Genomic DNA, 13592 nt, shown 5'->3' on the forward strand with positions numbered 1-13592 from the left:
ATCAAATGCAGCTTTACTGTTTTATCAAGTCCAAAGTCAGCACAACCACGCACTATGACGTTTCATGCTTCTTTTTGTTGAGCCAGTATGCAAACCTTCAAATTGTATTACTCAAAAAGATTTTCCATTATGTTTAAATGTATTAATTTGAATCTTATTAGAAACAAATATGAACGTCTTCATATACATTTTTGGTATTCCAGAAAATTGCGAATTCCTGAATTATATTTTCTGTTGACGGTTATCTGACTACACTGTAGTTCTACAGCTTTTTCTTAAAATATTTTGTATTGGTGAACATTAGAAACACAAGTTTTTTAAATAACACAACAAGCAACAAGCTTCTGAGTTGCATTTCGTTAATGCAAAGTATGATTCTGCAAGTCAAAGCCCAGGGCTAAGTGACTCTTATTGCGCAAGTATCAAAGAGCGCCCCCTGGTGTCCACCCTTCGCAACATACGGCCATAAAGTGACACTCTGGGACGGGAAGCAGAACAAACTGTAAGCTGCTGGGGATCCATCTTGCTCGGAAAAGAGACGAGGTTGGAGTGGTTTACCAGCCAAGAGTCACAAAAACTGTATCGTTCCTCCCTGAACGCGCTGGGGAGCCCGAAGAGGGGCTGTGTCGCTGTTTGTAGGATGTCCCGACATGAGGGTGAGTTAATAAACGGATCCTCAGCGCCCGGGATGGGGACTACTTTACCTGATCGGCTAGCTCCATGACTAGCTTCGCTAAGGGCTTTTTCGTGTTAGGAGGGGTAGTTGCGCTTTTCTTGGCGGGCTTCCAAGCCTGTCCCTTGACTTTTTATATTTGCTGTCAGCAGCGCTGGTGGTCATGTGCCTGTCATGTAAAAGTATCTGTTGTAACCTCGCTCAACCTGTTCGCAATGAGACAGCAGCAGTTAGCAGCTAGCCGCGGCTAGGTGCTACATTACCTTGTATTAGCCGGGCTAGCGAGAAGGCTAATCTATGCGAATACCAGAAGCCTTTGGTTTAGTTTGGACTTCCCAGTACTTACAGTCTCGTAAATCAGTTTTATACCAACACACGCATTAAAAACTGTTATAGTATTTATCCTACGTTTCCATAAAATCCGAAACTACTATGTTATAAGCTCTTTATAATGTTGTATGTTAGTGCACTGTCACTAAAAGACAGAAACTCTGAGGCCTCTGATCAGAAACCAGTCTATTCAGATATAAGTTACAGTGTTTTTGTCTGGAGTTAGCCGAGTTTTTTTTTCTCCCGTGGAATCACTGATGAGTCACCTTTTAAAGTTGTAGAGTTTAGTCGATGAGCATACAAATATTTTCCTCCTAAAGTTTTGATCACAGTTGTCTTACAGTGAACAAACTATTTATTATGAGCATATTTTTTTCTGGTCTGTACGAATCTTGCGTTTCATGCTATTTAACTACCAAACTTATCATAAACTTATCAAGTAAACCTGATAGTGGAATTATGTCTGATGGGGTCAGTGCAAACAAAAGTAATATCCCCTTTTTAAGTCATTTGCAGTCTTTTTAAAATATTTCACCAGTCACAGGAAATACACTTAATAGTTGTTTACATCACAAGCTGGCCAAATATGGCCTTTTCTGACTCTCCAATGAAATGTGTGTGTAATGTATCAGTAAAATCAGTTGCTTTCATTGTATTTTATGTAGAAACAGAAAGTGTAACAAGTTTTAACACTACAGAAATTATCACTGTTATATTTTTTTGTAACAATAAGTTATTTTGATTAATGCAGAGTTAAGTTTAAGATGGATAAAAAAACCAACAAGACCAGTTTTTAAGTGCTTATTTTTAAATAATGTTCTGTTTTGCGAGAATAATAAGTTGATAATAGCCCGACCACCTGGTCCAATAGTCAGTCTTGCAGTTATCCTTAATCATTTGTACCGTCATACCTGAAAAATTATATGGACTAAACATATTTCCAACATATTTCATGCAAGACCTTCAATATTCTTGAAGATCTTTGTTTTAGACTTTGAAAAAGTTCTAACTTTCTCCATATTTTCCGTACTGGGCCTTAAATTACTTATAGATAATGATGTTTTCGAGAAATAACTTGATGGTATTTTTTTCTGTGAGATGTAGTTCTGATTTGTGTTTTTCTTTAGGCTGTCGCAACTTAACAGGCCTGGGAAATTTTAACAGGTTCTCCATGAACTTGTAGGGAGAAAATGTATTTCATTAGTCGGCTAAAACCGTTTATCAGTAACTCTGTGCTGTAAAATGAGGCTAAAGTTGCATCATGTAGGTTCAAAAGTGCTGGCTACACATACCAGAACAGAAACACACACTTTTAATTCGACAGTTATGTCTAACTTAAGTTAAAGTTAATGCACAACTTGCTTAAGATAAAAAGTAAGAAAAATAAAAGTAAAGTTATCTTTTGTAATTTGTAGAGATATTAAATTCAACATTAAAGTTACTAAATCTTGCAACGATCCTATTCAAACAGCCAAATTAGTTTTCTATTTAGGATGAGAAACGGCCTCCTTTCAGCCAGCTGTTTGGAAGCGTAAAACCTGAGCGCTTTTACTGGTATTTCATTAAATGGACTTAAAACTGATGGTAAACTTTACAGTTGGAAGCTCTGAAACCCTTTGACAGCAGTGAGTAGCCCAACCTCTCATGAGCTCCTCTCTGTGTTTTCCTTTTTCAGGTGTGAGCTGTGATGCATGTTTAAAGGGCAACTTTAGAGGAAGGAGGTTTAAGTGTCTAATTTGCTACGACTACGACCTGTGTGCATCGTGCTACGAGAGCGGGGCCACCACAACACGACACACCACAGAGCACCCCATGCAGTGTATATTAACCAGAGTAGACTATGGTAAGCCCCTATCGAGGGAAACTTCAGCATCCTATCGAGTCCATGCGGATTTAATGTCTTTATTTCTCTGGCTGTCACGAACAGATGTTTTTAATAATGTTTCGTTTTTTTTTTTTTTTCAGATTTGTATTATGGAGGAGACACCTTTTCGGTGGAACAACCTCAGTCGTTCACATGTCCTTATTGTGGTAAGATGGGCTTCACGGAGACGTCCTTACAGGAGCATGTCACCTCAGAGCATTCGGAGACGTCCACAGAGGTGGTGAGTGTCCTGGGATTTTTTTTTTCGCCCTGCAGATCGAGCATCAATGCTGTCGCTGATGTGCTGGACGTTATTCAGTCGGCTGAAATGTCTTTGCGACATCTAGAGCTGTGTCTCTTTCTCCTTTTCTTTTCAATGAGACAGATTTTTTATTTGAAGCATCTTTTTTAAATAGTTCTTCAACCTCTCTTAAGAGTTTTTTAAAGTTTCAGTTTTATTTAATTTTTCTGTACGTCAAATGTTTTTTCCAGATATTTCAGTTCATTCCTTCCAACTGGTATTTTTCAGCTTAGCGATGTTCCCTACTCATTTTGGAAAAGTTATCCGATTTCAATATTTTCCTGGTTTGCAATAGTAGGGGAAAGGAACACAAGAGTATCAAAAACCTGTTGCCATAAATTTACTGCAAGTTTTAGTATTTTATACTTCAAGGAGGCTGCAAATGACCTTACATGGCGTTACATGACCTTAATGGCGTTTATAACAATGTCTGATGCTTTACACTTTGTGCATTCTGCATTCAAAACATGAGCCACTAAGGCTGAGAAAACTTGAGTTTAATTCAGTCATGTAGGTGCATGTAAAATCGAAATGATTTCAGGCTTCTCCCTTTTATTTTACGGCGTCTCTCTCTAAAAGTGAGAGATAGGCTGGAAATATTAGAAAGTATGGAACCAGTCAAAACCACACCAAAGTGCCTGGTTGCTGGGTGTCATGATAACACGGTTTATTTAGTTGAGAACAGCTCATAAAAAACGGTGGCAAGTAATTAATGATAAATTATGCCTTTTTAAACTTGTTCTGACGGTCTTATGCCATAAATATACCATTTGGTTATTTGAATGCATTAATCATCTAGTGTGATTAATGCATCACAGAGATGATACTTAAGGAGTTTTTTTTTATTGCAAATCAGTGAGAAAAAAGAGTGGATCCGGACATCAATTGAAGACCCACATCAACACTTTGCCCCCCCAGAGTTCATTGTCTTCATGATGGTGTTTATTACATATGAACTATTTATAATATCTGAGATCTGACTGATCAGAAACACTGCAGACGTTCATTTTTAAAGGAATGGGATAATATGTGGAGAGCTATTTTGACACATCCAGGTCATGTATGTAGAACATCTGATGTCTCATGTAGTCAGATCTATCAGTCCTTTTAAAGATGGTTCTGTATGTAACACATGTTGCTCTTTGGAGGCATCGAGTGCCTGAAATGTTACTTTGTCAAAGTTTTGATGTGGGAGCTGGAAATGGACCATGAATCTTTGCACACATCTTTCATCCAGCTTCCTATTCATGCTAACAAAAAGGTGTTTCCACTTCAGGAAGCTTTTCAGGAACCAGTGTTGTTTTCTGGAGTAGTTTTAAAGAAGACATCTTCCCAAGATGTTGAAATCTACCCAGACATGGAGGTGAAACCTCTTGGATGGGCTCAAGCATTTCTTACTAGTTAAATATTCACCCCCCTTTGGTTTTAGTCATCTACCTTTCCTCCTTTGTAATTCATATTTACTGGAAATATATATTACTAAAACAATGTTCTCTATTGTTTGGAAACACAAGTAATTGAGTTGGAGTTTAAATACATGATTAAATCTGCCACTCCTCGTGGAAATATATAAAGTTCGGCTTTCAGCGTCTGCACAAATACTGCATAAAAACACCCCTTAAATCTTTTTTATAAAGAGATTTTAATTGGTTGAAATATGTTTTTTATGTTTATGTGGTGTGGTACAGATGGCACTAGTCACAACTCCTCAAATATTCATTTATTTTGAAGTTTGAGGGAGCAAACTTACACTGACACAATGACACTGTCAATGCAGCTGCTGCTGTATGAGTGGTTTGTCTGCCTGAGATGCACATCTGACAGGCTTCAATTATTGAAAGTCTTGGGATTACTGCAAACATCATCTTGAGTTAAAACTGGTGGGAGTTATCTACATAATAAGCTTGGTTTAGGAACCCCAAAGTGGAAATGCACATAAAGAGTAGCTTTGGTGGAGACAAAAGTTCAGTACAGTTTAGTTCCAAGGAAAAAACACACAATTAGGAGAGTCTGCAAAAACACTTGTGTTTTAAAGAAATATTGTTTCGCTACCTCCTATTTTCTGTCCTACTTATGGACACACATGATCAGGTAATCATTTTCTAACGTAAAGTTATTTTAAATCTGCATAGTCATATATTATTGTTGTATCAATTGTTAGATTGTTGATATTTAAAGATTAAAGTTTGCTGGGCCCATCAGGTTAGAGCAGGAGCTTAGACGTTCTGTTTGTCGATGGATGAAAAACTGCCTGCAATGATCTAATTTGAGCTTTGTTGCATTTTTGGGCCTAGATGACATCACTGTTGTTCAATAATTGAAATTTAGCATGCAGCTGCTTGTCTTGTTCCATCCAAAGTCCTACGATGTCTCTAAAGGAACCCGTCCACTTGCTCTCTCTTCAGATCTGTCCAATCTGCGCTGCCTTGCCAGGAGGCGATCCAAACCATGTGACGGACGACTTTACGGCTCACCTCACCCTGGAGCACAGAGCGCCAAGAGATTTAATATCCTTTTTTTCCCCCCCGCGGGACATTTCTGTCTTTTGGCTTGTTCTGATTTAAAGTGATTCACATTTACGTCGTACACTGTCAAGGTTTCACCTTAACGGTCCCCCGTTTACGACGAGTCCAGTAGTGTTCGGCACGTACGCAGGATGTTCCACCCAGGGCGAGGAATAGGCGGCCCCAGAGCTCGACGGACAAATATGCACTTTACTAGCGGCTCCACGGGGGGGCTCTCATCCTCCTCATCACAGAGCTCCACTTACACCCCCAGTAACAGAGAGACAATGGACCCAATCGCAGGTGAGCCTCATATGCAGTACTTTATCTTGTGTTGGCGTCCCTGACGAGCAGAAAAGTTGGTCTTAAAAACACGAATATGTACATTAAATAGGATTCTGCAGTGATAGTTTATATTCTACAGTAACAAAGGTTAGCAAAGTTTGTCAAAACTTAGTTAAAGTAGGACAATTTGAAATAAACATAGGTTTAAATACAAAGTACAAAAATCAGGGTTGCTTCCAGTGGTCAAGGTTAAAAATTAATACCAATTTTAGAGTATAGAGCCATACACATGTTTTTTCAAAACGGATGATCACTTCAGAAACATCTGCTATAAATTATTAGAAAAGTTTTTTTTAAATTTACACTAAATTTGTGTTAAAGGGTTGGCAGCTCTAGAGGAGATGTGACATTTTGACATCAGGAATGTGCAGGAATCCATCTGTTTGATTAATTACTGTCCATCTGGGGTGTGATCGTAATGATTCCACTGAGTTGCCACATTAAACCTGGTAGAACGATTTCTAGATGTGGATTGCTGCTGAAAAAGTGGATTATTACTAGAAATATCTCTGTGATTCACATTATTTGCTTCTGCACAGCGAAAGGAACCCAGGCAATATCTTTCCTTTGTTTGGCCACTTCAAGCAACTTCGAATGAAACCAGCTCATACTGTAATCATTACACCTGATATATGCTACTTAAGATGGCTCTGGTGATTAAGTATTCCTATTTGTTGACCAAATTACAAACTTTCACTAGGACTTAAAGAATTATGAGATTCATCACCATTGATATTATTTATCATATTTTCACCTCGTAGCTCATTGGGAGTCACCTTTTTGGTGCAGAAATATGTTGAAACAATCCAACTGTTTAACTTCTTGTATTTTCCATATACTCAGCTTAGCTATCTTATAAATGCAAGAAAATTTTATTTAATTTAAATAACAATCATTTCTGATTAAGCTGCCTTTTTGAATCTAAATGATTTGTAGTTCCTTTTTACATCATTTAGCCAATAAAAAATTTGGTTTTAAAAAGGTTGCATACAAGCACGGCACTGAAAATAAATGGAAACGCCTACACTGCAAAACCAAATCTTACCAAGAAATGTTGCTTTAGTTTGTAGAGCAAATATCTTAGTTTTGTCTTATTAAACGTGTTCAAGCTTACAAGTAACTTTTCAGCAAGATATAGCAGCTTGGTTTAATGATTTCTTAGTATTGTTGAAAAGGTACTAGTTAAATATGAAATAATCTGCTGGTGGAACAAGACATTTGAACTTGTATGGGAAAAACATGATCCATTAGCAAATTATTTTCACTTATAACCTGTATTTTTTTTATCAATCAAAATTTATCAAGAAATAACTGACTTAAAACAAGCTCTTGTTTCATTTTGAAAAGTTACTTGAAAGTTCATACACTTAAAATAAGACCAATATATTTGCACTAGAAACCAGTCCGAAAATACTTAGCTGGATTTTGTGTTTTTTGCAGTGTATTATCTAAACACCACTTTAACAAACAAACTCATCCAAAAATTAACTTTTTAAAGGAATGGACTAAAAGTTACCTTGTTTTCTCCTGCAGAGTTGTTGTCTCAGCTGTCCGGTGTGCGGCGGGCTGCGGGGGGCCAGATAAACTCGTCGGGCCCCTCGGCCTCCCAGCTGCAGCAGCTCCAGATGCAGCTGCAGCTGGAGCGGCAGCAGGCGCAGGCAGCCCGGCAGCAGGTAGAGGCGGGCCGCCACGCAACTCGACGTGGCAACAACCCCAGCAACACGGGCAACTCTATCCCTCCGCCTAACTCGTCCACTGCCAACACCAGCGCCGTGGGTGATAGCAATCCCGCTTCCTCCTCCCAAAGCTCCCAGTTTCTATTAGCACGGTGAGTGGGGTCAGTCCATCACGCGTGACCCAGTGGTACTCGTAGCCCTTGAACTGTTGTGTGTTTTATTTTGATTTTACGTGACCAAAACAGAGTATACGATTCTCAATTGGACTTTAGTCTGGACTTTAACATCAATTTGTTTGGATCTAAACCTCAATTTTCAGCTTTTAACAAGCTTTCTTTCTGTATTGCACAGTATTTAGCTCCATACGTCTTTCAAGCAACTGATAATAATGCTTAATGCTCATAGCATGATGCTGCCATGTATCATTTTGAAAGTGGTGTAGGCCTAAAAGTTCAGTTTTGGTCTCATCTGGCAGAGCATATTCTGCCACATGTTACAAATCCTTTAATTTCTCAGTAATTTACAAATTTGTTTCTTATCACATTAATGCTAGTGAACAACATTGAAGTTTGTGACTTTAATGGATCAAAATGTGAAAACGTTTATGGGTTGTGATTGCATTTGTATGGCTCTGGAGCTTAGACTGAACTGTTCCTGTACATAGATTCAGAGATGTTTAGACCTGCTTATTAACCAGTGAGAGGAGAAGACATGTGATCACAAATAGTCAGGGATTAATGTATATCTTTCACAGGATCAAATGTCACACATAAAGTAACTTTTTTTTTTGTAAAGCATCTCAGCTTTGAAGTAAATTAACACACGTGCTAAATTAATAACTTTAGGGTTGAAGCTACCGATTATTGTAGCCATCAATATTCTGTTGATTATTCCATTGATTAGTCGGTTATAAATCTGAAGAAATTGTCACTTTCTGCAGATTTTTGCATTTAACCACTTGAGCTTTTATATAGCATTAGAAATGTACAAACATGCAAATAAATAAATGTTTTTTGAATAAGAAAAAAACATAATTTTTGCCTAAAATTTAATAACACAACGCTTCTTTAGCGTTGATGATTTGTGACAAAGGATCCATCTACGACTAAACAAATACGTCTAACATTAAGATGTGAAAAGCTCAGCCCCTTCTGCTTGACTTGGCATGTATACAGTGTAGGGCTGATCTATATATGTTTATTAACCAGTTGATATCTGGATTACAAAAGGTGCCTAATAGATTCAGTCTTAGATTTAGAATTTGAACCACTAGGCTATATTTACTTTTTTTTTTTGTACTGTTTTGGCATAATTATTGATCTGAGTGTGTTCTTTTAACAAATGGCAAGCTTCAGAATCTAATTATTTATTACTAAATCAGTTGATAACTATTCCAACAATCACAATTAATCAGATTAATTGTTTCAATCCTAAATAACCTAACATTCTTTTTTTTCTTCTTCTTTCTTCCAGCTTGAATGAACCCAAGATGTCGGAAGCGGAGCGCCAGTTCCTAGAAGGCGAGCGAGCCGACCGCAGCTTGTTCGTCCAGGAGCTGCTGCTGTCGACGCTGATGCACGAGGAGAGCTCCTCCTCCGACGAGGACGAGCGCCGAGACTTCGCTGACTTCGGAGCCATGGGCTGCGTGGACATCATGCCTTTAGATGTGGCGCTGGAGAACCTCCAGCTCCGAGAGAGCAGCTCTTCAGGGAGGGAGCCTCCGCCGCCTCCTCTTTGATGTCCGAGCATCAAGCAGACTGTGTCCTCTGTGCTGCAACTGTCAGTGAAGGGGCAGCAGACAAGTGCGGTCCTCCCTGGCCCCGCCCTCCTCCTTTTCTCTCTCTCTGTCTCCCTGTCTCTTTCTCTCCTTCTCTCCTCTATCTCCTCAGTTTGTTTTTGGTGATTGTAACTTAAGGCCCGTCACCGTAACTTGTTACATTGTAAACAAAACTAAAAGAGATCAATTGGAATAAAATGTTCATATGGGGAAGGAAGCAAGAGAAGAGATTTATATGAATATAAATATATATATATAAAATATATATGAAGTTGATAATCAATCCACTTAACTTTTCTTTATCAGGTAAGTTCTGCAGGCAGCTTTGCTTCCTGTGACATGTGAAGGGCCCTCCATATAAATACTCCACATTCAGAAGTCATAAGAACACAAGCCCCTCTGATGAAGCTGCTGTGTGTGTTTAATGATCATTAATAAATAAAAAGTGCTTGGATGGGTTACCATAACTTACCGCATGCAGTTATTTGCAGCGTGCATGACCTTTGATGACCCCGTCATCGAAATTTTGTACTTTTTCTTTAAAAATATCCCAAAGCTTTCGACTCTTTCAAACGGTTACATCGAAAATGGCTTAAGTAGCATACTGACTCACTTGCAGACATCAGTTTCTTGACTGTCTTGTTAGGGGTTTTTTTTTCTTTTCATCGAGTATTTCGAAATGAAGAGAAACAACTGGGATCTGGAGAAAACGCCGCGATTTGAGAATCCAGTTTGACTTTTCTGTATTACGGCTGCAGACGCGAAAGCCACGAATGTAAGAAAGGAGTTTTGCCTCTCTGGATGTTGATCTTTAGTTTGGAGATTTTAAAGCACAGTATAGTTTTTAATTTATGAACGACTTGATCCGGTGCTCCTCCGCTCTGCTTGTGTCAGACCACATGCTTTCAAAGGCTTGTTTGACTTTCGCTGGAGCTTCATTTATTTTCTTTTTTTCCTCCCTCCTCCGTAACCCAACTCTTTTTTTTTTGTTTTCCGATTAAAGCTAGCACTTTCTATTTATTTATACCTGTTTTTATGATTTGTTTGAGCCTTGACACGGATCATGCCACCTTCATGCCTCTACTTTTATCCTCTATGTAAAGAAATGTACAAGTTTTTTTTTTTGCGTTAACTTTCATAATGATTCTTTGACATGGGCAGACTTTTTTTAAAGTGTAAATTTAGATTACAATAAATATGGCACACATCTTTTGATGGAAGTGAAAACCTCCGTTCTTTTGCACATTGTCTTTTTTCATATTCGTTTTATTAATAGTAATTTGGTAAAATTCCTGAACTTAGGGATGGGCTCATTAGCTTTTCAAATACCACTATTTTGAAAATAAATAGTTATTTCAAATGCTTGTCGCTCAAAGATCAAAAGATCTTTTTTTATTTTTATTTATTTTTTTGTTGTCACAGTTTAGTAAAGCATAGCTTGTGCCTTTTATGCTTTGTGTACTTAAAAACGTTCATATATAATCTAGACTTGGATATAATTGAAAACATTTATTTCAGTAATTGAAAAGAAAAAGTGGAGTGTATAGATGTAAAACGCAGAGATTGAAATGGGTAGATAGCTTTTTTTAATTTTAATTTTTTTTTTTATTTTGAACATGATAAAACGTAGCGGAGCGACACCAGCAGCTGAAGTGGCTTGTCAAAGCTTTGCTGATGGTGGAAACTTCACACAGGATCTCAAACATCTTTGATTCTTCGTCTCCGCCAGAGTTGACGTCGAAACCAAATGCAAAATGTACTTAATCTGAAAAGCAAACGTTTGATCACAGATCAGCCCTTCTTTTTTCTCCTTGGGTAAGGTGATTCTGACATCATCTCTGGTTCAGGAATGGCATAATGAAAATATTTTTAATGGTTGTTGCCCATGTTGGTCACGCGTATGTTGTTTTCTTTATTTAGCGCCAATTCACAACAAATGTTGTCTTGAGACATTTACATACAAATTCTGCTTTAGAGTTCTCTCTTCGTTTTTACATTTTTCTCTGTGGCTTTCCTTCCACTTAATTTTCCATTAACATGCTTGCATTCAGCACTCACACCAAAAACAGCCCTGCTCTGTAGCAATTCCATTTTGTTGCTCACTATCCTTCTTGGTGTTATCAACTCCTGTCAATACAACTCAAGCCAGGATTATTCCCAAGAATTTATGTGGGAATAAACACCTCTCTGCTGAAATCCTTTTGTAATCGCATTTTATTTAGTATTTCATTTCTATAATTAAATGAACACTATAATCACCAAAACAAACACTTAAAGCACATGACTGTGCTAAATGAATCCACACAAGTGTCACTTCATGAGCGGAGTTACATCTGCACGATTCTGGCAAAAACTCATTGCACTCTTTTCGACAGCGGTAATGCTGAGGCTACTTCTCTATGCGAAATGTTAGCAAACGTTGAGTTCAAAAATGTTCTAGCTCGGCCAAATACCAACTTTTTCAAATACGATCAAAACATTTTGACATTTTTCCTTGTCTTTCACAAATCGTCACCGTCATTTTGGTTTGTCTTGTACGATCTTGTCACACATCAACCCAGCAACAAGGGAGCTTTTCTAAATTCCCCTAAATGCATATATAATTCTTGGTAAATTAGTAAATAGATGTAATAGATATATTATAACTATATTAATCTTAGTTTATTTAAGAACTAAGCAGTTCTTAACTGCTTAGGGCTGTTTTTGTTTCCTCAAGAAATGTACACATCCAAGTCGTCCGTTTTTCGGGAAGAAATTAGTATTCATTCCAGAACTCCTTAAAAATGACAAGTACATCAATCTCTAATGACTCAAAATGTATTTCCCCAATTTGGTTTTGTTTGCATTCTCTTCCTATGATCCGATCTTAAAATTTTGCTGAAGGATGTTCAAAAAGTGCTGAAAATACATATGTAAACTGAAGCTGGAAAAGTTTTAAAATATTGACGAAAAAGTAATTGGACCTATGAATTGAGCTGGCCCAAACTAAACAATCTTAAACCAAAGGGACGCCTGCATAAAACTACAGGACCCAGTGGCTGTTTTGTCCTTGTGTGTGAGGGCCTGTGAAGCAACTGTCCGTGTCACTCCTTTATAGTTATTGTTAGAAACAAATGGTGTCTGCTGGATAACTTTCATGATAACTTGGGGCAGCTGGCACTTCCTAGGAGCCCAGCACCAAAAAACAACACAGATTGAGTTTCAGCTTGAGAGGAGACTGTAGTTTGTCGGTGTGCAGGATTTAGGTGGAGCTGCAGGGTCAGTAATGTGAAACGCCACCTGAAATGGTGAAAAATGTTTAGATAAATATATGAGTAATGGATTTGATCCAAAAATATTAGATTTTTTATTTTTTATTTTCACTCTTGAAAGCACAGAATGGAGAGAAGAGGCTCATGGGAATCATGTTGTGACCAGGTGAATTCTAAAAGGGATTTTCTGGATTTTAATGCTAACTTCGTGATTTGAACGACTCTGCAGAAGTTTCTCTTGACTTACTTTATGCTATGCTTCACCAACAGTTTTCTACACCCATTAAAGCCTGTGCATGTCTGATCCTCACCAGTAAGCCAATATGAGCTTCTTCCACTGTACACCTGCTTGGAGGTTTGCTCCATATTTCTTTTTGCTTCACTGCGAGTGGCAATTTGCACAAAGTGGATGGAATAATGACAAATCCACAAATCAACAGCCAGGAAGCTAAAGGTCTGACACAATTGGTTGTTCTGGCAGGGTACCGATGCCAACACAACTCAAAACTGATGACAAAACAAGCTAACGCTCATCGTCTGGAACGGCCTCGCCATGATTCCCACTGGAAAATTTTGGACCATGCTCAAAAGCCAGGTCAGTCCAAGAAAACCACCCAATTTAAATGAACTGTTCATGGAAATGTTTGACAAAAAAACTAAGAAAAACATAAAATATTAATTCTTATTTGAAACTACATTCAAACCAACATTAACATGGGGCTTAGGTGGGTAGGAAAATGACTATAAAATGGGTGTGCTTGATTTAAAATTTATTTGAAAGCATGCAAAAGCTCCCATATGTCTCGTCACGGGGTAGATTTCCTTAATAAGAAGCCCACTATGAGCATTACTTTGTTTAGAATCCATGCAC

At 38.0% G+C, this 13592-nt stretch overlaps 1 protein-coding gene across 1 annotated transcript; it reads left to right on the forward strand.

Moving 5' to 3' along the window:
• Positions 1-463: 463 nt before the first annotated feature.
• Positions 464-11666, forward strand: kcmf1 (potassium channel modulatory factor 1). The gene is made up of 7 exons (XM_032569618.1): positions 464-656; positions 2679-2846; positions 2969-3108; positions 5574-5675; positions 5792-5975; positions 7551-7845; positions 9167-11666. The coding sequence occupies exons 1-7, from the start codon at positions 641-643 to the stop codon at positions 9429-9431; spliced, it is 1170 nt and encodes a 389-aa protein (XP_032425509.1). The 5' UTR covers positions 464-640; the 3' UTR covers positions 9432-11666.
• The last annotated feature ends 1926 nt before the right edge of the window (positions 11667-13592 follow it).

This window comes from Xiphophorus hellerii, chromosome 8 (assembly GCF_003331165.1).
Source record: "Xiphophorus hellerii strain 12219 chromosome 8, Xiphophorus_hellerii-4.1, whole genome shotgun sequence".
In the NCBI taxonomy this organism is placed as follows: domain Eukaryota; kingdom Metazoa; phylum Chordata; class Actinopteri; order Cyprinodontiformes; family Poeciliidae; genus Xiphophorus; species Xiphophorus hellerii.